The sequence below is a fragment of the Saimiri boliviensis genome, chromosome 10 (genome assembly GCF_048565385.1).
Source record: "Saimiri boliviensis isolate mSaiBol1 chromosome 10, mSaiBol1.pri, whole genome shotgun sequence".
Classification (NCBI taxonomy): Eukaryota; Metazoa; Chordata; class Mammalia; order Primates; family Cebidae; genus Saimiri; species Saimiri boliviensis.
The window spans coordinates 8,564,518-8,588,303 of record NC_133458.1 but is presented as its reverse complement, the minus strand read 5'-3'; the positions used below and the strand labels follow the sequence as shown (position 1 = coordinate 8,588,303).

General features: G+C 53.0%; 2 protein-coding genes and 1 long non-coding RNA gene across 12 annotated transcripts; all 3 read left to right on the top strand.

The window, feature by feature from the left end:
- ZNF775 (zinc finger protein 775) lies at positions 1–10,228 on the top strand. The gene is made up of 2 exons (XM_039472593.2): positions 1–74; positions 8,162–10,228. Exons 1-2 carry the CDS (start codon positions 44–46, stop codon positions 9,745–9,747), a joined length of 1,617 nt encoding a protein of 538 aa, XP_039328527.2. The 5' UTR covers positions 1–43; the 3' UTR covers positions 9,748–10,228.
- On the top strand, positions 2–18,902 carry LOC101046001 (uncharacterized). 10 transcript variants are annotated; one of them, XM_074378927.1, is made up of 2 exons: positions 2–74; positions 18,183–18,902. In XM_074378927.1, exon 2 carries the CDS (start codon positions 18,211–18,213, stop codon positions 18,820–18,822), a length of 612 nt encoding a protein of 203 aa, XP_074235028.1. In that variant the 5' UTR covers positions 2–74; positions 18,183–18,210; the 3' UTR covers positions 18,823–18,902. The 10 variants fall into 10 exon arrangements, with proteins under 10 accessions (XP_074235028.1, XP_039328533.1, XP_074235029.1 ...); XM_039472599.2 differs by lacking the exon at positions 2–74 and adding an exon at positions 15,573–15,962; XM_074378928.1 differs by lacking the exon at positions 2–74 and adding an exon at positions 16,015–16,086.
- A 2,312-nt stretch (positions 18,903–21,214) lies between these two features.
- Positions 21,215–23,786, top strand: LOC141580007 (uncharacterized). Its single transcript, XR_012511994.1, has 2 exons — positions 21,215–21,296; positions 21,398–23,786. It is a non-coding gene; the product is annotated as an uncharacterized LOC141580007 (long non-coding RNA).

The window sequence follows — 23,786 nt, the reverse complement described above, 5'->3', positions numbered from 1 at the left end:
GGGAAGGGACACAGCCGGCGCTGATGCTCGGAGGCCTCCAGGGATGGAGAGTGGCCTGGCTGGCGACGGCACAGGTAAGGGAGAAGGGAGAAGGCAGGGCAGCAGGGGTTGCCTCCGCCCAGGCCGCGTGCCTTTACCTTTTCGGAAGCCAGGTGCGAGCCAGTGCCTTCAGCGGTAGCTAGTACATCCCACCAATGCAGAATTTCAGGATGGGGACCAGGGCTTGAACAGCCATGTCAAAGAATGGAACAGGGGCAGAGGCTATGGGAGCTCAAAAATGGCAAAGCCTGGTCCCTTAACTTGTTCGGCAAGGGGACACATGGGCACCCATGCCTTGAGGAAACAGGGTTATTTATGTGCTGGAATGGGGAGTTTGTGGGGTCATATTAATTAGACATGGAAAACTGGCACTCTAGGTAGAACAGTTGGTTGGAACAAACCCCGTGGCTCATCCGTCAGGACACTGTCTTCAGTTCAGTCCAGTAACGCTTTCTGGGGTCACTCAAAGTTCAGGGTCCTTATTGGCTAAGCCGCTTAGAGCTGGTTGTGATGAAATACTGGCTGCCAGTGGACAGTTTCCCGGCATGATCATGTGCTCTTGGCTGGAGCCCCTGCCCAGCATCCCTGAGCCTGGGGTGGAGCGGCCCCTGGTGTCCGGAAGCAGCACTTGCAGCCCTTCCTGGCGCACCTGGCGTAAGTGGCATGTGGCCCATGGCCTGGCTGCAAAAGGACTCTAGGCCCCTCGGTAGAGTTGAGTCCAGAATATGCCCTGCACCCTTGGGAGTCCGACCTTCAGCACAGTGTGACTCGGGTTTCTTTACCACCCTCTCCCCTCCCAGGGGAGTTGCCCCATAGACCCCATGGCCCCTGCCTCATTGCCGTTGGGGAAGAGCCGGCTCCCCTCCCAGGAAAATCCTATCAGCAGATCCAAGACTGAGACAAAAACCAGGCAGCGGGGTGAAAGAGAAACGTGGCCAGTGCAAAGCACGGCGTGTGGTGTGTGGACGCACACCCTCAGGGAGCCTAGTCGTGTAGCTGCACCCCCGTCCAAGGAGCCAGGGGGGTGACAGAAGCACTCTAGCTGCGTGTGTGTTTTGGAAATTCCAGTGGAACCTAGAGTGCACGCGCACAGCATGTTACAGAGGCCCTTTCCCCAGATAGACTCATACCTAGGATCCTGAGTTACTGTGAGGTAGCTCTGGTTGATGTCAGCTGTGGGGTCTGCTGGGGCCCTCTCTCCTCCCTATGGCAGCTTCTGGGGAACCCTGTGGTTTTAGGGAAGAGTGTGAAAAACTCTCTAGCCGAGATTCCTGGAGACATGGAGGCACGTGGGACTGGCCTCTGGCTAGACTAAGGGAACCACTCATCTGGAGGTCCCCATTTTTCAGGCAATTGACAGCTTACCTCTTTTAAGCAACTTTTAATTTTTATTTGTGTTTTTTTATTGTGGCAAAATATACATAACAGAACATTTACCATTGTAACCATTTTTAAGCGTATGCTTCAGTGGCCTCAGTACATTCACAGTGTTGTGTAGCCATCACCGCCATCTATTTCCAGAACATTTTCATCACCTGGGAAACTGCACTCATTAAGCAATAATCTGTACTTTGCACCTTTTAATTTTATCTGAACGATTAAAACCTAAAACACGATCCTTTTCATGATGACTGAGGAGCGGAGCCGTTATTTCAGGACTCTCCACGGGCGGCCAGTGGCCTGCGCTTCTCATATGGAGCCAGGGTCTCCTCTGCTCGGGCTGCATGCCTTTATCTTTTCTGAAGCCAGGCGTGAGCCAGTGTCTTTAGCCAGTAACTAGTACATCCCATTGATGCAGAATTTCAGGGAGGGGGATCAGGGCTGGGACAGCCATGTCAAAGAATGGAACAATGACAGAGGCTACGGGAGCTCAAAAAATGGGAGTGTGCCTGGGGCTGCTGGAGCTCCGGCACACTCCACCTCAACTCCTGGGCCTCCAGGGACACCAGCGCTGGGCTCCGCACCCTGCCCAACCCAGTCATGTATGTCCACCAGGTGCCTTTTGGCAGGTGGATGTGACAACACTGTCCAGGCATCCTGGGGCTTTCTGGCCTATAGTCATCTTTCTGGCTGGGAGGGCTGAGGGAGAACAGCCATCAGCCACCTGATGGACATGGCACAACCATTGGTGTGACTCATCCTGCATCATGCATGTCTATATATAGAGAGACATAAAATTTTTAATGAATTTAATCAGATGATTCACACAGTTTTTCAGTTTATTTTTGTTTTCTCTTAAAATGTGTTGAGAATCTTTTCATATTGGCATACATAGTTCTTTTCCATTCTTTTTATTTGATGCATAGTATTCCATATTATGAAGGGAGTGATCCTTTTCTTAAACTATTTTGGGATAATTAAATTATTTTCCATTGTGTCCTAATTACAAAGAGCACTTCAGCGAACATTCTTGGACCATTTCTCTTTATACTCCTATGTCAATATTTCTTAGGTGAACATGTGGAATGGAATTGCTGGCTGGAAAGGGCCAGAGGCTGTCTACACTTCTAGCTTTAATAAACACTGTGAGATTGTTCTACAAAAATTCTGCCTCAGTTTATGCTCTCAGAATACCCATGTATATACCTGTTCTCCTGTGTAGTATCCACACATATTGTAGAGATATTACTGATTTTTAAAATTTTTGCTCGTATGAGGGGTTTTAAGATGCTACACTTTTGGTTTGCATTTTGTTGAGGACTAGTGGGGTTGAACCTCTTTTTATCATATGTATAGGAGTCTGTTTTATAGTCTGGTTACTAAGCGTTGGCCTATTCTATATCTGCACATATTTTTTCCTAGACCTGCACTGTCCAGCATGTGGTCTAGCCACATAGGACTCTTCTACTTTAAGTTTAGGTTTAAGTTAAAGTATGGCCAGGCGAGGTGGCTCATGCTTGTAATCCCAGCGCTTTGGGAGGCTGAGGTGGGAGGATCACCTGAGGTCAGGAGTTTGAGACTAGCCTGGCCAACATGGTGAAACCCCATCTCTACTAAAAATACAAAATTAGCTGGATGTGGTGGCAGGTGCCTATAATTCTAGCTACTCGTGAGGCTGAGGCAGGAGAATTACTTGAACCCCGGAGGCAGAGGCTACAGTGAGCTGAGATTGTGCCAGTGTACTCCAGCCTGGGTGACTGAGAGAGACTCTGTCTCAAAAATAAATAAATAAAAATTAATTTCTTAAACACAATTAAAAATGTCATTTCTTAATTGTACTAGTCATATTTCAAGTGTTCAGTAACCATATGCGGCTCGAGAGCTCAGATGTAAACTGTTTCCACTATTGCAGAAAGTTCTGTGGGAAAATGCTGCTCTAAATTCCCTCTAAATCTCCCCTCCCCTCCCCTCCCTTCTCCCCTCCCTTCTCCCCTCCCCTCCCCACTTTTCTTGTTTTTGCTTTTGTTGCCCAGGCTGGATATTAGTGGTATGATGTTGGCTCACTGTAACCTCTGACTCCCTGGTTGAAGTGATTCTCCTACCTCAGCCTCTGAGTAGCTGGGATTGCAGGCATGTGCCACCACGCCTGGCTAATTTTTTTGTATTTTTAGTAGAGACAGGGTTTCACCATGTTGGCCAGGCTGGTCTTGAACTCCTGACCTCAGGTGATCCTCTCGTTTTGGCCTCCCAAAGTGCTGGGATTACTGGTGTGAGCCACTGCACCTGGCCTAAATTCCCATTTCTATTGGACTTGTGTTTATAGTATCTTTTGTCATACAGATGTTTTAGATTTAGTTTTTATCTTTTGTTTCTTATTTAAGAGGGCTTTTAATTACCTCTGGATTCTAAGCAGATTCTCTTAATTCTTCTAATACTTCCATTTTCATTTTTAAAGCTGGTGCTTAAGTCCATCTGGAACTGATTTTTATAAACAGTTTGCACTAGGAATCTAACTTAAATATTTTCCCCAAAGAGAGAGTTGGTTCTAAGTTGATGAATAGCCTTTTTCCATTGACTTGAAATGTCTCTTGTATCATGTTTTAAATGATTCTGTTCCATTGGCCTATCCATTATGTGTACTGTACATAATTGTAATAATTGTATTTAGCTTTTTTACTTTTATTTATGTATTTATCTATTTTGTGAAAGGGAATCTGACTTGCAGGCTTATATCACCAGGCCCACCATGGAAAGCCATGCCAATAACAAAAACAACTGTGTCAGTCAAGAGTTGGATTTTATTTTCTTTTTTCCCCCAAATGAATCTCTCTCTCTCTCTCTTTCTCTCTTTCTTTCTCTCTCTCTCGACACAGTCACACTCTCTAACCTAGGCTGGAATGTAGTGGGCTTAAGCAGTCCTCTCACCTCAACCTCCAGAGTAGCTGGGACTGCAGGTGTGCACCACCACACCCAGCTAATTAAAAATATTTTTTTATACAGACAGGGTGTTGCTCTGTTGCTTAGGCTGGTCTTCAACTCGTGGGCAAACAGTCCTCCTACCTTAGCCTCCCAAAGTGCTGGGATTACGGGCATGAGCCACTGTGCCTGACCTAGACTTTATATTTTACAGCAGTTGTAGGTTTACAGAAAAATTGTGACGAAAGCAGAGGTCCCCTATACCTCAGCTCCAGTTTCTTTTATTATTAACATTTTGCATTCATGTGGTACGTTTGTTATAATTGATGAACCAATATAGATACATTTTTATTACCTAAAGTCTATAATTGACATTAGGGTTCTCTCTTGGTCTTGTACCTTGTCTGGGTTTTGACAAAGGCATAATGTCCAGTATCACTATTACTGTATCATACAGAATATTTCACTGCCCCCCAAATCCCTGTGCTCCACCTCTTTATCTCCCCCTACCCCCCAACTCCTGGCAGCTACCTTCAGTTATCTCTGTAGTTTTGCCCTTTTCAGAATGTCATATAGTTGGAGTCATACAGTGTGTAGCCTTTTATGTAGGTATCTTTCACCCAGAAGTTTGCATGTAAGGTACCTCCATGGCTTTTTGTGGCTTCATAGCTTATTTCTTTTTATGGCTGACTTAATATTCCATCATGCAGAGTTATCCATTCACCCACTGAAGAACGTCTTGTTTGCTGCCAAATTCTGGCAGTTGGGAATAAAGCTATAAAATTCCATGTGTGTTTTTTTGTGTGACAAAGGTTTTCAACTCTTTTGGGTAAATACCTAGTCGAGTGACTGCTGGATTGGATGGCAAGCCTATATTTAGCTTTGTAAGAAACTGCTGAACCGCCTTCCAGAGTGGTGGCACCACTTCGCATTTCCACCAGCAAGGAAAGAGCCCCCGTTGCTGCTCAGCCTCACTGTGTGCTCATGCCAGACATCTGGATTCTAGCCACTCGCTCTTTTTTTCTTTCTTTCTTTCTTTTTTTTTTTTGAGACGGAGTTTTGCTCTTGTTGCCCAGTCTAGAGTGTAATGCTGTGATCTTGGCTTGCTGAAATCTACCCCTCCTGAGTTTAAGCGATTCTTCTGCCTCAGCCTCCTAGTAGCTGGGATTACAGGTGCCTGCCACCATGCCTGGCAGATTTTTTTGTATTTTTAGTAGAGACGGGGTTTCACCCTGTTGGCCCTGCTGGTTTCGTACTCCTAACCTCAGTTGATCCACCTGCCTTGGCCTCCCAAAGTGCTGGGATTACAGGCGTGAGCCACCACTCCCAGCCGATTCTAGCCATTCGTTTGTGTATGGTGGTAGCATTTTTGCTTTTAATGTCATATAAGCCAAATTCTTCTTTGTTCATTTTTAGGATTTTTCTGGGTAATTTGTATACATGATACATTTTAAAATTTACTTAAATAGGATGACACTGAATTTCAATGTTATTTCAGAGTGAAGAACATCTTTGGCTCCTCATCTAAGAATATGGTACATTGGTCCTTTTATTTAGTTTTATCTCTTTAGTAAGGTTTAATAGTTTTCTTTATGTAAGTTTTGCATGTTCATTAGGTATGTTCCTAGTTACTTGTATTGCCGTCTTTTAAAATATTATTTTTGTATGTTTTTGTACTGGGCAATGTTGCTGAGTTCTTATTTATATTTATCAGTGGATTCCCTTGCACATTCCAGGTGGTTAATAATCATAAGCAAATGGCAGCTTCCTCTCCTTTCCAATGTTCATGCGTTTTTCTTTGTTTTCCCCTATGTCTTGGCTAGTTCGGCAGGATAGCTGACTGGTTTTAGGGATTGTGGGCATCGCATTTTGTTGCTAATTGTAATGGGCTTCTAATCTTTTGCTTTGGTTACAATGTTTGCTGTAATTTCTCCAGTACATTCTTTGCGCACTTCCTTTCTCTATTCTTAGTTTGCTAGGAGATTTCTTCTCTCTCTCCCTCCCTCCCTTCCTTCTTCCTCCTTTCCTCCCTTCTCATTCCTTTGATCCCTCCCTCCAGAAATAATGTTGAATTTTATCATAGGACTTTTTCACATCTATTGTGAGTTTTTTCACTTTTAATGAGGTAATGTTATAAATTGTATTGGGCCATCTTTGCTTTCCTGGGGAAAATCTCAGCAAGGTTAGGGTGTGTTATTGTTTTAATACCACTGAACTTGCTTTGTGTTTGTGTCTGTGTTCAAAGAACAATAAACCTTTTGCCCACCTCCATTCTTGTTTTGATACTGGAGTTATGCTAACCTTGTAGACTGCTCTTTCCCTTTGCTCCTATTCACTGCAATGGTTTATATAAGGTGGAAATAGTCCTTCCCTTGAGGTTTTAGTGGCACCTGTTTGTACAGTTATATGGCCTGTCACTCATTTCTGAGATGTTCTTTTCATTTCTTTTAGTTGTTTATGTAGTCAGATTTTCTACCTGTTCTTGGGTCAGTTTTAATTTACATTTTTATGTAAAATTTTCTATTTTATATGGATTTTCAATTTATGTATATGAAGTCCATATACAGTATTTGGGGATTTTCAGAGTCATTTTTGCAGCTACACGTCCCTTATCTATAATCTGTTTTTATCTTTATTAGTACCCTTCTTCTTCTTCTTCCTTTGGGTTTATTTTGTTGTCTTTGTAATGTTGACATCTGTTTAAAGATTTTTCTCTTTTCTTTGTTCACAGCTGTTTTATTCCACCTACTTTTTATTACATGTAAACGTTTTTGGAAAGGTGCATAGATCACAGGCTCTATAAATTCTTATAAAGCAAACATTCCCCTGTAACCAGCACCCACATCAATGGAAAACATGACCAGAACCTCGGACCCCATGCCGCCTTCCACCCACAGTGCCCTCTGTAATAGGGCCAGTATCCTGACTTCTAACTCATGGGTTTTGCCAGCTTCTCCTCTTCACATAAATGGAATCACACAGTATGCATTCTTCAGTGTCTGTGGCAGATGGTTTCTATTATGGCTTCTATTCTGTGAGCTGGGAGAACAAAGTGCCTCTGTAGACTTGTGTATGGCACAAGGTGTGGGCTGGGAGCAGTAGGTGTGGGACGCTCATGAGTAAAGTGGGTTAGGCGAGGCAACACCTCTTTTGGGTGCTGTGGCCTTTCCGGCCTACTTTCTCGTCCTTGGTTTTGTTGAAGGAAGCTGAGTTGCCAAACAGCCAAGATCCCAGCAGGCGAAGTGTTCTGCCACGATGGCTTCTGCCTTGGAGCAGGGGACCCGCCAGTATGGACGGTGCTGCAGTGACCCAGGGTTTGGTCTCTCTGACCACTGAGGGACTGGGCATGCCTTTACTTAGAAAGCTCCCAGCACGTCGATCCTCTTAGAAAAAGAATGGTGTATTTTGCAGCTTGGCCACTTTCTCCCTGTCCACTGGGCCAGAGAATTTCACTGGATTGGTTTCTTTAACCTTCGCTGCATTTCCTGGGCCTCAGGGTGGAGAAGGCAGGGCAGCCTGTGCCTTGGGGATCCTGTGGCCTCGGCAGCCACGTGATTCACTTATGGTTTCTTTCTTGTGTTTTTCTCCTTCACTTCTCTTTCCATATCTTAAGCTGCCCTTGTCCTTTCTGCCTGCCCTACCCTTTTTTCTTCTTTTGACCCTGTTTTCTTCTGTTTATTTAAAAATTTTTTCCTTCTACCTTTTGTCGTGCCCGCTTTTCATCCCTTCTCTGCCCTCCTACACCACTTCCCTCTCTCTGACTCCTTCTCTCCATACGACAAGCGCGCGGAGCAGTGGTGACCTCTCTCCCGCTTGCCTCTGGCAGGAGCCGGGCTGGTGATGAAGGTCAAGCAGGAGAAGCCGGAGCGGCTGCTGCAGACGCTGGTGCCGCAGGCCATGCTTGCGGAGAAGGACAAGGAGAACATCTTCCAGCAGCACCCGGGCCTCCCTCCACGCCAGGCCTTGGGTTGGTCTCGAGCCCTAGGGGCACAGGAGGAGTCTGGGAGTCCCAGGTGGGCCCCTCCCGCTGAGCAGGATGTGGGGCTGGCAGGCCGGGCTCCCGGGGCAGCCTCTGGCCCCCTGTGCCCGGCGCTTTCTGCCAGCGAGGGTCATTTCGTGTGCCTAGACTGCGGGAAGAGGTTCAGCTGGTGGTCGTCCCTGAAGATCCACCAGCGCACCCACACCGGGGAGAAGCCGTACCTCTGCGGCAAGTGCGGCAAGAGCTTCAGCCAGAAGCCAAACCTGGCGCGCCACCAGCGGCACCACACGGGCGAGCGGCCCTTCTGCTGCCCCGAGTGCGCGCGGCGCTTCAGCCAGAAGCAGCACCTGCTCAAGCACCAGAAGACCCACTCCCGGCCGGCCACCCACTCGTGCCCCGAGTGCGAGCGCTGCTTCCGCCACCAGGTGGGCCTCCGCATCCACCAGCGCGCGCACGCCCGGGACCGCCAGGGTGCCCGCGCCGGCCTGCACGAGCTGCTCCGGGATGCGGCGTCGCGCCGGGCCTGTCGCCTGCGGCCTGGGCCGCCGCCGCGGGGGCGCCCCGAGTGGGCCTGGCTAGGACTCTGCCAGGGCTGGTGGGGCCAGCCCGGGGCCCGGACCGCCGTCTCCCGCCCCTCGGGGCCGGGCGAGCAGCGCCAGTTCATCTGCAACGAGTGTGGCAAGAGCTTCACCTGGTGGTCGTCGCTGAACATCCACCAGCGCATCCACACGGGGGAGCGACCTTACGCGTGCCCAGAGTGCGGCCGCTGCTTCAGCCAGAAGCCCAACCTGACGCGGCACCTGCGCAACCACACGGGCGAGCGTCCGCACCCCTGCCCGCACTGCGGCCGTGGCTTCCGCCAGAAGCAGCACCTGCTCAAGCACCTGCGCACGCACCTGCCAGGCGCCCAGGCAGCGCCCTGCCCCAGCTGCGGTAAGAGCTGCCGCAGCCGCGCCGCGCTGCGCGCCCACCAGCGCGCCCATGCCGCCGCCCAGCCCACCGTCCCAGCCGAGAAACCTGGCGACCAGCCGCAAGCCAAGGTCATTCCGGGCTTGGCCGCGCGGCCGCGGAGCCCCCAACGGCCCCCGGGGGCCCGAGACGCACTGTGGGGCCGGGGACGCGCAGGCCTGGCCAGGCCTGGCGAGCCGCGCCAGTTCATCTGCAACGAGTGCGGCAAGAGCTTCTCGTGGTGGTCGGCGCTCACCATCCACCAGCGCATCCACACAGGTGAGCGGCCCTACCCGTGCCCCGAGTGCGGCCGCCGCTTCAGCCAGAAGCCCAACCTGACGCGGCACCGGCGTAACCACACAGGCGAGCGGCCCTATCTGTGTCCCGCCTGCGGCCGCGGCTTCAGCCAGAAGCAGCACCTGGTCAAGCACCAGCGCGTGCACCGCGCGGCCCCTGCGCCCGGCGCCAAGGAAGAGGCGCGCTAGTGGGCGGAACCCCCGTGGACCTGTGGTGGCGGTGGCAGCGGGGGATGCCACAGAGGGACTGGTGAATTCCTCAAAGCTCTCAAGGCCTGATAACAGTTCCAGAAGCATCCCAGAGGGTGCCGGGAAAGGTCCCAGCGTGGGTTTAAGGAGGAGGGAAGATCGAGTTTCCCATCGCAGGCCTGGATGTGACCACCCTCTTCAGAGGTTGGACTTCAGGCTTCAAGCACCGAGTGAGGGGTCTGTTGGGGACACTGGGAGAGGCTCCTGGTGTGAAGTGGCCCGGGTCTGGACTGGTCACCTGTGGCACCGCCCCACCCAGGCTGCAGGATGGCCGGGGGTTGCCCCTGTGGGAGAATCGCCACAGACTCCGTGATACCAAGGATGGAAGCCAGAGGCCGCGGCAAGGGAGAGCCAAGCGTATTCCCAGCACCAGAGCCAGTGCTGGCACGTCGTAGTCATCCAATAAATATTTTTGGAAGGAGTGAGTGGTTTGATGTCCTTCTCACTGGTGTGTTTGTGATGGTCAGATGGGCACGAGCAGGGTGGGCTCCACTGAGGCTTGGCTACCTGAGGAGGTAGCTGTGTAGGAGAGAGCCAAGCACTGCTCCTACTCCTGTCTGGGGCATGTCTGAAATGGGCTGGCTGACTTGACTGGCTTGGATCCTTGTCAGTCTGGCGTTGCAGAAGAGAACATGGATGGAATATTCCATGTGGTCTCACTGTCCTTTCCGAACCACCTTCGCTGAAGCCTGGGTCTGTGTGTGCTCAGAGATCGATTTGCCCCAGGCTAGGAGCACACACTCCCCATGCTCAGTTCTTGCTGGGGGTGTTTTCTCTCTTTCCCTCTCCTTCAAGTCAATTTACTGTCTCTTCCCACATATGCTCCTCAGCCTCCTGCCCCCAAGAGGGCACCCGTCATGCCCTTCCAAAGCGGGGTTGGCTGCGTCCCTGGTGCTGAAGAAGAACCCACGGCTCTAGGCTAGGCTGTGACCTCAATAGGAGAGGAGGGAACTGGAGAGGGTGGAGGGATGGGTGTTGGGGTGCCAGGGTTGGGTAGCTGGGAGGTAGGAGGAAGAAAGGACCCCAACGTGGCTCTGGAAAAGGAAGACGTGCACTTACCCACTTCTCCCAGGCCCAGATCCTTCTCTGTATGCAGAGAAGTGTTAACCTGGGAGCTGCCACAGTTCAGCCTGGCTTCTGGGTTGCTACCACCTACTTGAGCATTCAGTGCTTAGGACCACAGGAAACCAAACCAGGCTTTGGTTTCCTGGGCACTCTCCACCGGACACCAGCCCTAGGTGCTCCCCTGACTCCTGCCACTCTCCTGGAACTGCTGTTCCATCTTGCACTGCCCCAGGGAGTGCCGAGTGCCTTTGCCACATTCTGAAATCAAGTTGAGCAAGCCCATCCACTTTAGGCCTCACTGAGTCCCATCTTTCATTCCTGGGTTAGAGGGATACTGCCTGCAAGGACAGATCTGTGGAAACACTGGGTCCTGTGATTCAGGTGCCTGAGGGTGCAGGGCTGGCAGATGCTGACGAGATCAGTCCTGCAGGAGCATCTTTACAACAGAACGTGTTATTTTCCGTAAGTGGCCTGTTTGATGATCAAATCAGTCAAACAGCTGTGCTGGTAGGACTTGGGGTTAAAAAATGAGGCCTAATTGCAGCTTTTTTCTCCAGCATCAATTCATGAGAATGTCTGCTCACTGACCCCAGGTAACTGAGACTCCCACAAATGGTTGCTTTGGGTCACCAAGGGAACACGGTCAAATCCCTCAGAGCAGAGAATGTATGACCCACTGACCAGGTCGGGACTACCTGGCTGATTCACTACAAGCCTGCTGTGGGTCAGGCATCATGCTGGGATCCTGCCCAAGACAACCCTTACTTTTGAGGAGCTCAAGCACTTCCATGGAAAATCATTTTGATGCACATATAGATGGGCTTGGGACCACCTGTATGTTCAACTCTTTAAAAAAATGGTTCCCATCCCCAGTTCTCTTAGCAAGGCTTTCTAATTCATTATCTCATTTAATCTCACCATGAGTCAGGCAGGGCCGTAACACATGGGAAAGGAGGGTGGGAGTGGGGATAATGTGACTTGTCCACGAGGTCCTGTTGCAAATTGACAGCAGATCTCAGGCTTCCTGTTAGCCCAAGCTGCTTCTACTGTCACATGGCAGCCTTCTGCAAGGATGGGGTGGCACTGTCAACCTGTTTTCATTTTCTTTCATTTAAAAATGATAAACCTGGGTCAAAGAATGTTTCAGAAGAGGCATTGTCATTAAGTCCAAGACAAGGCGGTCAGATTTGTTATCTTAGTGGTTTACAATCCAAAACACTCTGGAGCATGCAAAGGGAACAGAAAACAGCCATGAGTATATCAAGACTTTAAAGATTGATATGGGGTCTATGGCCAGGTAAGTGCTGACCTTTGAATCCTGTCCAAGGCCAGGTAAGTGCAGCTCTGCAGTGGGGATCTGTGGCCACGTGGCCACAGATGTGGAAACATCCCGCAGACGCAGTCATTCTGCTTTGTTCGGTCGGTGCAGTGGCTGGCATGGGGAGCCAGGTGAGCTTGGTGGTTTTGGGGCTTCTGGAACTGCCTGCATCATCCTTGTATTTCTTTGTTAGGAGCAAGGCTGGAGCTAAGAAAAATGGTTGTTTTTTGGCAAGGGACAGGAGCTTCAAGTTGTCCGGTAAGGCTGTCAGCTTCATTAATATCCCATTTTATAGATGGGAAAATAAAATGGAAACAGTGGCTTCCTCCAACACCCACAGCTCTAAGTAGCAAACTCGCTGGGAGGGTTTGGTGTCCCACTGCCCAGCCCCAGGGGAGCTGCCTGACGGAGGGTAGACTGCAGTGACTAGAAGCCACCACTCAGCCCCGAGATAGCACAGGCCGAGGGAGAGGGCAGGCCCCTCGGGGACTTGGCAGAGAGAAACTGTCGGGAGTAGGGGATGCCCCTGAAACCTTTTGTTATTATTTTAAATGGTTTGAATTTGGTAAAGAAACATCTTTGACCTTTTGGCAGGAGGAGGAGTGTTGGGGCCAAAAATAGTGTGTTCTGGTCTTCCTGGATCATGGCAGGGGCACTGAGAGAGGGAAATGAATGAATTCCCTTAGGTTATCCCTTAGGCTAAAACGAAAACAGCCTTTGCTTGGGTTTGAAGGAGGTGTCCTAGGCAGGCTGTTCAACAGAGAACATTTCCTGATGATGACAGCACTCCATATCTGTGCTGTCCATTCCATAGCCATTAGCCACATGTGGCTATTGAGTATTTAAATGTGGCTGGTGGGGCTGAGGAACTGAACTTTATTCAATTTTAATTAAATTAAATAGTCTCACAGGACTACTGAACAGCACAGCCCTAGGGGTGATAGGATGATGCTCCTATTGATAAGAAGCTAGAAACATTGTTTCTTTTCCCTTCACTTTCTTCCCTCTGCTCTCCATCCCCGCAAGAGCCAGATAGTTCTGGGGTTCAGTTCTGGCTTTGTCATTTAAACCAGAGGTCCTTGGATAAGTAACTTATGTAAAGCATATGGTATAGTGCCTGGCACGCAGCAAGCACTCAATAAATGGTAGCTATTGTTGTTTTAACAAACTTGAGTGGCTCCTTGCAGAGCAATTGTGACCATGGAAAGGGGAAAAAAAGGGTTTTCCCTTGTTTAGCTTAACCCACATAAAGCATTCACCAACTCCAGTGTGAAGCAGGCCTGCTGCGAGTGTAAGGGTGTTTGAATTGATGTTGTAGGTCAGCCCCACAGGAGGTGCCGGAGGATGTGGGGACCAGGGTCTGGAGCTGCCCCAAGGAGGCCCAGGGGGTGATCTGTTTGTCCCCCTGTTCAGGGTAACTACAGTGCAGGGTCTGGACAGGGTTCACCTGAGCTACACGTCTACCCACACGGGAGCCATGGTCTGCTGTTCTCCAGGACGCCTGGGTAATGGGCAGTCCAGGCCTTTGTTAGGGTCCAGAGTCCAGCTGCCACATGGACATGTCAGGACAGTGGTGATTCCTGTGCCAGCCACTGCACTGCTCGTATGAGGAAGCATGAAGCATGGCTGTGTTTGCAGGTGTTTCCACACTGGTATTCTATCGTGCTCACTGCAGCACCTAAAAATGGGGTGAGGGGGGGACCTTAGGGGAGACAGGGCAGGGGTGTATGTGCACAAAACTAGAGAAGTGAAGCCCAAACCACTGTGGCAGAGCAGACAATAGCCTCCGTGAGCCCCTGGGCCTTGGCTTCCCCGCTGAGGCAGGGCAGGCTTGAGGTGGTACTGCCTGTGTCTGTGGGCACCCCCACCCCCTAGCTATGTTCTTTTCCTTTCTATTTTGGTTCATCTTACCTAGAAAATGCTGCTAAAAATATGGGAGACATCCTCAGGCATATTATTGATTTTGCTTTTGAAAACATGGTCTTCACCAAGTGTCCCCATTTCTCTTACGGTCTGCAGAGGAGGTGAACTCTGGGTGCCCTGGCAGGTGATGGCAGGGGTTGGAGAGTGGAGGCACGAGTGGGGTGGTCATCAGTGCCTGGAGTGCTGGTCTTGATGCAGGGGAACTCAATGTCTGTCCTGTGGACTCGTTTCTTTGTCTTCCCAGTATTCCCTTCCTGTGGTCTCTATTTAAAAATACCAATTTTCTTGGGATGTGGAAATCCTCAAGTCCCACATCCAGCATCGAGTGTCTCGAGGGGCAGTGAAGGGATGGGGTGGGGACTGGGGTAGGAGTGGTTTCCCCAGATGCCATGGGTGAGCCGGGTGGGGCCTGCTGGAACGGACTGGTCCTCCGAGTGAGCTGTGAAAGCAGGCAGGCCCAGCCTCCAGGCCTGGTGTTGGGAGGAAGGGACTGATTTTACAGTGTAGGGGCTCCCCGCTGGAATTCTTCAGTTCCCAGGCTCCAGAAGGCACAGTGGGCACCTGCAGAGCTGCGGGGGGTACCCTCATGATATCGGGAGGCCTGAGTCTCCCAACGCCCTCCATCAGGGACAGTGCTGCCCCAGCTGCCACATCCACTGTCTGCTACAAGGATCCCTGCCTGGGCCTTGGGGAGAGAATCTCATTTCTCCACCTGGTAGCCACAGAGAGGCCACAGAGAAAAAAGCCTATTTAATGTTCTTCTACCTGTTGTGACTTTTAAAATCACTTTTCGTTTCAGGCCCCCGTTTCTTTGTCTGTCAAATGTACGCCCCCAGGCACTTTCTCACAGGTTTTTATTTCCTTGTTGTCACACCCTATTTATGTCTGAGGGTCTCAGTCCCAGAGTGGTGCAAGCTGGGTCACGACGCGTGTCCCCATCTGGGCTCTGCTACTTAGAGCTGTGGGTGTTGAGGAAACCACTCTGTTTCCATTTCATTTTCCCATCTATAAAATGGGATATTAATAATACCTGCACCAGCTAGACTGCACCTGCTTATTGGAAGGTTCCCACGAGATCATACATGGAAAAGGGCTTTGTAAAAGGCAAAGTCATGTCCGAGTAGGGGGCATTATCATTAAATGGCAGCTGGAAGCTATAATTTGGCTCTGCCCTCTCATGCCAGCTGCTACTCCAGACGGTACAAGCTGCTCTTTTATGGGATATCTTTGTCTTGACTGTGGCCTCCGTTCTGAGGAGATGGGAACAATCAGGGCCCGATGTCTTCTTCCTTTCCCTCTGGTCACCCTAGTGATAAAACCGAGACCACATAGTTAGGCGGACTCTGGGAAAACTGTCAGCGAGGGCAGCTCCCGGATTCGGGCCCCTTTGACTGTTGTCTCCAGCCCTGCAACCCTCGCCCAGCGCCGCTCCGCCGCCGGCTCCTGCGCTCTTCCCACGTCACCCAGGGGAAGGCCAGCGCCTCCGACCGACCCTCTTTCTGGTCGCTGTGGGCGGTTTGTGCGCCTGGCCTTGGGATTAGGGAAATAGGGAGGGTGCTATAACGGCCGAATGTGGGCCTCGGGAAATCCTGAAACGAGAAATGTCTGTCTGGGTCGGCGGATCTCGGGGCTTTGGGAGACCCACCCGTGGGATATTCAGGACCCGGAACCGGCCCCCGCGCAGTCGCCGCTCCGGCCCGGGCGGGCGCAGCGCTCGCAGCCCCCTTTTCCGCCAGCCGGGCTGCAGGCGAGTTAGACCTCCCAGCCTCACGGGGCTGCTGTGCGGCTGCGACGACGCCGGCGACTGCGGCGCTGCGGCGGAGACGGAGGGCTGGGGAGGCGGCGCCATGTGAGTCCACGCGGGGCCGCGCTGGGGCCGCGGCTGGAGGTTACCGTATTTACCGAGGCCGGAGGCGGACCCTCGGGGGCGGGTCACTGCGGGCGCGCTACCGTATTTGTCTGGAGCCGCGCAGGTCCTTTCCGGGAGTGCAAGCGCCGCGACTTAATTACGTATTTTATCCCGGATTGCGTGGTTCCGCGGGGGGCGCTGCGGCCACGGGTGGTGGGTGGGCTGCATTCATTCCCTCTGGGAGCTAGGGCTTGCAGCCTGGCAGGGTGGGTTGCGGCAGCAGGGTGGAGGCCTACGTATTTTCGTGGGGGTGGGGTTGCGACGCAGAGTTTACCATATTTCTTTGGGGTTGCTGCGGCCGCCGAAGTTGGCAAGGTTGTGCGTAGGGTCAGGTGGGGTGGGGGTCAGCTTTTGCGATTAATGCAGTTATCTGATAAGAGCAACGTCTCGGGAGGCTTGCCGTCTTTATGGGGGCGGGGAGAAGGGGCGCGGGAGTCGCTGCGGGAGAGTTACCGTATTTGCGTTGAGCAGCGCAGACTGTAGAGCAAAGAGCTGCCACCGGAGACCGGAGGAGCAGGGGCTCAGCTGGGCTGTGAGTGTGGCATGGGATGGAAGAACTTGGGGGAGAGACGAGGGGCCTCTCGGCGTGCAGGCGGGGCCTCAGTCAGGGGTATGGCAGGGGAGAGTGAGGAGGCTGCCCAGTGACAGGGCCAGGCTGAGATTGGCCAAGGGGACTTTGATGATCTGTCTTTGCAGATGTCAGTGCAGCTGCCTGTGGAAAAGATTTGTGGGTGGGGTCTCTTGCAAGTAGGACTTGTCTCCTTCCCCAGGGTGTCAGTTCCACCCTGGCCTCGAGGGTAGGGAAGACAGAGGAGGTGGCCCCGAGACTCCACTCTGCTGATAGGTTGACTGAGGCTGGAAGTGAAGGGAGGCCTTCAGGGAGGTCCAGTGGAACATCCAGCCAGGCCTCCCTGATGGGGTTGGGGAGAATGGATGAAGCAGGCCTCAGGGCCCTGCAGGAGCCCAATTTTTCGGGGGGTCATGGGAGTGGTAGCAGTAGATTCCTGGCTCCCACAGGAGATGTGGCCCTTTGGAATGCATGGCTCTGTGACCTGGGATGGTGGCAGTGGGGTGTGTGTGTGTGTGTGTGTGTGTGTGTGTTTTGGGGAGTGTTTAGTTGTTGAGCAGCTAGTACATTGAAAAGAGCTTTCGACAGTGAGGGAGGAGACTTAAGGCCTAGTCCAGGCTCACCTTGCTCTGTGACCTTGGCAAGTATGTTGACCTCACTGAGCCTCAGTTTCCCCATCTTCAAGTGGGGATCCATAACTCTGTTCTGCCCCTTCCTCGGGGCTTTTATGAGGACAGTGGGAAACAATTTAAGAGGAATCTTAGGAGAAACAGCATGAAGTGAGCCAGGTTTGGGGGCTGGCTGGGCACTGAGTGTGCTGCCCAGGTCTGGGCCTGGCTTTGCTGTGAGGATACCAGGAGGAATCACGCTGAGACCAGTCCCCCTGGGAGCTCACACCCTGGTTCAGTGACTTGGAAACCTTTTGAACACATGCCTCGTTTTGATAAACAAAGAGCTGCTGCCTTTAATGTTTAACTGAGGTCACTTTCAGGTGTACAGGGTTTTGTTTTTGTTTCTTGTTTGAAGCTTTGCAAACATATCTTTAAGTCACAGATAATCCTACCCTTCTCTCCAAGTTTGGGGTGCACCACCCTACCTCCCCCTGTCCTTGAGAATCTGGTTGAAGGATAGGACATATTTAGATGAAGGTAACTGAAAATCCTAGGAGTCCCCGAATATTATGCATCGGCATCTATCCAGTGTCTTGTGTGGCTGACATGGTGCTTGGTGCTGGGGTTAAAAGAAGGCAGCTCTGTCCTTAAGGTGTTAGGAGTTGAGGGACAAAGGTGACATGACTGACTCTCGTGCAGCGGATGAGTGAGGACCACAGGGTTGTGTCACACGGTGTAAGACTGGGGTGGAAGGGTTGGGGAAGGCTTCCAGGAGGAGGTGCCCTTGAGAAGGGCCTGGAAGGAGTATAGGCCGTGAGTAAAGGGCAATGGAGGAAGCAACACCGATTCCCAGCAGGGGAACTTGAGCTTGAACAAAACGGGGCAAAAGGTGAGGTTGTGGGAGGCAAGTGTCCCCCGCCAGGCTGGGGGTTGGCTAACCCTCGGGTCCCTCAACCCCTCTCTCCGCTTCTGTCTCCCTAGGGACTGGTGATTGCAGCTGGAAGTGCCCATGACCGAGCTGGCGTCCTCCGGGGGCGGGTCCCCTGCCGGGGACGGGGAGGAGGGTCTAGGGGACGAGCGAGGCCTGGTCATCCACCACCCGGCGGAGGAGCAGCCCTACAGCTGTCCGCTGTGCGGCCAGACCTTCTCGCAGCAGCCCAGCCTAGTGCGGCACCAGAAGGCGCACGCCGGGGCGGGCCGCGCGGCCGCCTTCGTGTGCCCCGAGTGCGGCAAGGCCTTCAGCGTCAAGCACAACCTCGAGGTGCACCAGCGCACGCACACCGGGGAGCGGCCCTTCCCCTGCCCCGAGTGCGGCCGCTGCTTCAGCCTCAAGCAGAACCTGCTCACGCACCAGCGCATCCACAGCGGCGAGAAGCCGCACCAGTGCGCCCAGTGCGGCCGCTGCTTCCGCGAGCCGCGCTTCCTGCTCAACCACCAGCGCACCCACGCGCGCATGCCCGCGCCGCACCCACGTCGCCCCGGCGTCTTCGGGGAGCGGCGGCCCTACTTCTGCCCCCGCTGCGGCAAGAGCTTCGCGCGCGAGGGCTCGCTCAAGACCCACCAGCGCAGCCACGGCCACGGGCCGGAGGGCCAGGCCGCCCACTTAGGCCGTGTGCTATGATGCGCCCAGGGCCTGCTGCGGACGGCTGCTTCCTGTCCCGCACGTGCCTCCCCGACCCCTGGAGATGGCCCTGGGCTGCAGCCCCCTCTCTGGATGGGATCCTGGCCGAGGGGCAGGGCTGGCTTGGGCTCTTGAAGGTGTGGGCCGCCCCCTTGCATTCCTCCCTCTGGACCCTCCGGCTGGCTGCACTCAGCTGCTTTGGCCTCCTGCCACGGTGCTCCTTCCCTGGCCCATCCGGCCTAGAGCAGGTGAGACCTGCGGGGCTGGCCAGAGTCCCTCTCAGGGCTGCGGGTGGTGCGGTGGGGTGGTGTTGATCCTTGAGGGCAGGTGGGGTTATGGGGGTACCGGTCTGAAGGTCTCTCTGTAATGAGCGGCTTACCGGACCTGTATCCCCAGAATGTCAGAGTCTAAGGAGACTCGGAGAGGGCCACTTTCCACAATCCCCACGCCCAACCTCAGCCCCCAGGCCTCCTGGCTCCTGTACACACTCTCTGCTGTCCTTGAGTGTCATTTCACTTCATGTCTCAGTTTGCTCATCTGTAAGGTGCGGATATAGATGAGGGGCGCCTCTTCGCTGGGATGTTAGGACTGTAACTGCAGCTACTGGATGAGAGAGGATGAGGTCACTGCTGCACAGAGCCTAAGTGGATTCTGCCACCCCATGTGCCACTGACTGCCCCTCGCTGGGCTCTCCCAGAGACACAGATGAGGACTGCAGGCCGTGTCACTGGCTGCTCATACTTGGTGTGTGATGTGGACGATAGTTGGGGCCAGCCTACAAAGCGCTCTGGGATGAGACTGAGGAGGGTGACTGGCTTCTCTGTGTCACCCAGGGGAGTTTGATGGCTTTGAACCAGTCATGGGGACAATAAAATTGTTCTAGGAAGAGCAATTGTGTAGAAGGGTGTTTTTTGCAGGGGGGTCCTGATAGTTTGGTGACTGACTCCAGGTGTCCTAAGGGGAGGTTTGCCCCACTTCACGGTCAGGGGGCAAGAATTCTGAGTTTTTTTTGTTTTGTTTTTTTCTTGTTCTTTCATTTTTTGAGATGGAGTCTTGCTTTGTCGCCCAGGCTGGAGTGCAGTGGCACGATCTTGCCTCACTGCAACCTCCACCTCCTGGGTTCAAGCAATTCTCCTGCCTCAGCCTCCCAAGTAGCTGGGACTACAGGGGTGTGCCATCACTCCTGGCTAATTTTTGTAGTTTTAGTAGAGATGGGGTTTCACCATACTGGCCAGGCTGGCGTCAAACTCCTAACCTCGTGATCTGCCCACCTTGGCCTCCCAAAGTGCTGGGATTACAGATGCGCCTGGCCCGGGACACTGAGATTTTTTTTTTTGTTTGTTTGAGACGGAGTTTCGCTCTTGTTACCCAGGCTGGAGTGCAATGGCACGATCTTGGCTCACTGCAACCTCCGCCTCCTGAGTTCAAGCAATTCTCCTGCCTCAGCCTCCCGAGTAGCTGGAACTACAGGCACATACCACCATGCCTAGCTAATTTTTGTATTTTTAGTAGAGTCAGGGTTTCACCATGTTGACCAGGATGGTCTCGATGTCTTGACCTCGTGATCCACCCACCTCGGCCTCCCAAAGTGCTGGGATTAGGCGTGAGCCACCGTGCCCGGCTGACACAGAGATTTTTAGTGAGATGAGTGTTCTGATCTCAGACTTATGTTTTAGAAGGAGAACCAGAGGCATTGTGAGGGCAGACTGACGTGGGAAGAGCTAGAGCCTCGAGGTGCTTGGGTCATCTGGGCAAGAGAACATGAGGCTCCCAGCTAAGAGGCCTGGCCACGGTCTGGCAGTGAGAAAGGGGGCGGCCAGGACTCTGCTCCAGGACCTCTGATTCCAAGCTGGCGCTCAGAGGCACGGGTCTCTTCAGCCTTTTGGCAGATGAGGAAGCAGATTTGCCAAGCTTGCCTACACCACAGTCGGTACTTAGTTGTACAGTGGGTGGAAGCCAGGGCTTTGTTTTGGATTCTGGATCCTAGGACCTTTTAGCTCCACTGCTGAAACATGGGCAATGGAGCTGGGAGGATGTGGGGCCATGTGATAGGAGCTGGGACAGGGGGTTTGGGGGTGATATGGGTGTTTGGAGGGGACATGGCATTCTTGGGAGTGGTTTGGGAGGAAAGGAGCTGGGACTTCGGGGGGCCTGCACCCCCAGAGCCTTCCCCATGTTCAGTCCTGTACTGAGTGCTGGAGACTGGTCCCTCCCTACTACCCCCTCTGCGCTTCCTCAGTGCTGTGTGGCTGTGGCTCCTCAGAGGCTGTCTGTCCTCTGCCTACCACTTCCAGGTGCTGCAGACTAGCACTGATGGCAAAGATGAAGAAATTAAACAGGGGCTTGGGACACCTGGAGTCAGTCACCAAAATGCCCTGAACCCAAGGTATCTCATCTGTAAATGGGATTAATAATCCTTGCAGTGCTTAGCAGCAGACAAAGAGGATTCATTCAAACCCTAGGACAGACTCGGGGTAGGCCAGCTGATCACTCCCTCCTAGCCCCAGAGGGGTGGCTGGGCAGGGCCACGTGATGGCAGCACACCTGATCCTGATGTCTTTGTTTCTGTGGACAGATTCGGAGTGGGAGGATCTTATGACCGATAGGTGCAGGGCCCATCTGGATGTGGAGACCAGGAATGGGGTTCCACGGGGGCCTGGCTGGCACTGCACCCTGGCATGAGGACACGTCCACTACGAAGACCTTCCTGGAGAGATGCCCCGTGGTGACCAGTGGAGGTGACTGGTTGGAGCCTGGCATTGGAGGCAGATACCAAGCTCTGGTGGACAAACTGCCCAGGCCTGGTGGGGGCCACAGCTGGGGCAGACCTCATCCTGGCTGCCTGGACATAGGCCACTCTCTGCCACTGGTGGTAGTTCGATGCCTGTGTGGAGAGCTGGCTTCTCTGCTCCTGCCTGGCCCACCGCTTGGCTAGAGTTCAGAGACAGGAAGTGACTGGTCTAAGCTGACACAGCAAGTTGGTGGCAGACCTGGTTCTAGAGGCAAAACCTTCTGCCACATGTAAATGAAACCTGCAGCTTCCTTTTCCTTTCTGAGCAGGGCTTCTTAGCACTCTGGGAACACGAAGCCCTTGGAAAATCTGATGAAGGTTACGGACCTTCTCTAGGAAAACAGACAACTCATGCAGACTCAAAAACCCTAAGCAATTTCAGGAGCCACTGGACTTCCTGAATGAAACCCACCCCTGGACTCCAGGCTAAGACCCTCAGCCCCGGGGGCTTCACCTGCTGCCCATTCGCTACCTGTCACACACTGAGCCCCGAGTCAAGGCCACTGTACAGGTAGTGCCCCTCCCTCCCCTGGCCAAGCCTCCTTCCTTTGTTCGGGAATAAAGAATTCCAAGGAGGGGACCTTTTTAGTCAGTCCCTTCTCCCCGACCTAATGAGTAATGCATCAGGTTTCTGGAACCTCATTTCCCTTCCACAGACGTTGGCTGAGGTCCCCTGGGCTAGATTTTTTTCTCTGATTTTGTGTTTCTTGTTCTGCCTGACTAGTCACTGGCTTCCACAAAGGAGCCCTTTGCTCCTTGCTGGGCTCTGATTTCACCGTGTGGTCTCAGGGGAAGCTAGACTGCTGTGGACACCTGTGGGAACCCGAGTTTGGTCTGAGTCTGTCCCAGGGAGAAAGAATCCTGCTTCTACCAGCCAAGCCCAGTCAGTGGTGCCTCCCAGCTCGCCAAGTGTTCAGCCCAGTGGGCTGGGGAGGAAGAGGATGGGGGCCTCGATCCTGGTCCCTGTAGCTCTGGGCAGGGGGAGAGGTCAGTGGAGGAGCTTTCTGTGTGTTCTCTGAGTGTGCAGCAGTGCAGTTGAAGGGAACAGGGCCCAGGCTGGCAGCAGGGCAAGGACTCCTCCCATCTTTACACCTGAACCGGTCAGCCTGGAATCCACGGTTCTCCTTTTTTTTTTTTTTTTTTGAGATGGAGTTATGCTCTTGTTGCCCAGGCTGGAGTGCAATGGCGCGATCTCAGCTCACCACAACCTCCGCCTCCTAGGGAACCCACAAGTTCTCACCTGCTTCCCCCAAAAAGGCGAAACTGACCAGGGCTGGGGTGGGTTTGGGTCAGGGTGGTTGGAGGGCAGCCTTTGGATTCCTGCCCTGGAGTCCTGCTGTCTTCGATGCACTTTGGGTCACGTGTTCTTACCTCCTACTGTATGGCTCGCCCTGGGACAGCGCAAGGCTTGGCGGAGGGATCCCAGGATGAGAAGGTGCTCCCAGCCCCAGCAGCTTCCACTCTGGCTCTGATCCTTGGCCAACCTAGAGGAAGCCTCCACACACCCCTTCTCTGCTAATGGTGCAGTTTGTGTCCCCCTCTGCCCGTCACTGTGCTGCGCTCTTTCCTGCCTCTGTGCCTTCCCTATATTGCTCTGACGTGGCCCCTTTCCCCTCCTGTACCCCACTAAGCCCTTCTGATCCACAGGGCCTGGCTTCCCAAACCACGCAGCCCATATTCCTCCTTCCCTGTCGAACAGGTCCTGTGTGAGCCCCCACCTCCCAGCTGCGTGCTGCGCCACCGGACGCTCCAGTCTCTGTGTGTGTCTTGAGTCCCCAATGAGACAGTGAGCTCCCTGAGGGCAAGGGACTGTCATTTCCTCTTGAGCCCTATCAAAGTCTAGCACATGGCTGGGCTCCTAACTCTCAGGAAACACTTGTCAGCTGACTAGTGCCTCAAGCACTGGAGCTCGTGGGGAGGACGGTAATGGGCAGTTCGTGTGGCGAGAGGCTGTGTGAGTTCACTCGAGGGTGCCTTTTACTGGGCTGTGGGCTGGCTCCCCTGAGACAAAAGTGGATGTCGGAGGCCTCAAGCTCTTACCTCCTTGGGGCGGTGGGAGCAGCGGGGACCCCCTCTGCAGGACTGCACGGAAGTGGTGGTCCAGACTGGATGTTTCTATAGGTTGCTGACACCTGCGGGAGCTGACCGAGTTGAATAAATGTTCCCGACATCA

Excerpts from the sequence above, each read along its gene's own strand:
- LOC101046001 (XM_074378927.1), top strand. The coding sequence starts at position 18,211 with ATGACCGAGCTGGCGTCCTCCGGGGGCGGGTCCCCTGCCGGGGACGGG.
- ZNF775 (XM_039472593.2), top strand. The coding sequence starts at position 44 with ATGGAGAGTGGCCTGGCTGGCGACGGCACAG. Across the intron at positions 75-8,161 it reads CCTGGCTGGCGACGGCACAG|GAGCCGGGCTGGTGATGAAG; the intron begins GTAAGGGAGAAG and ends TGCCTCTGGCAG.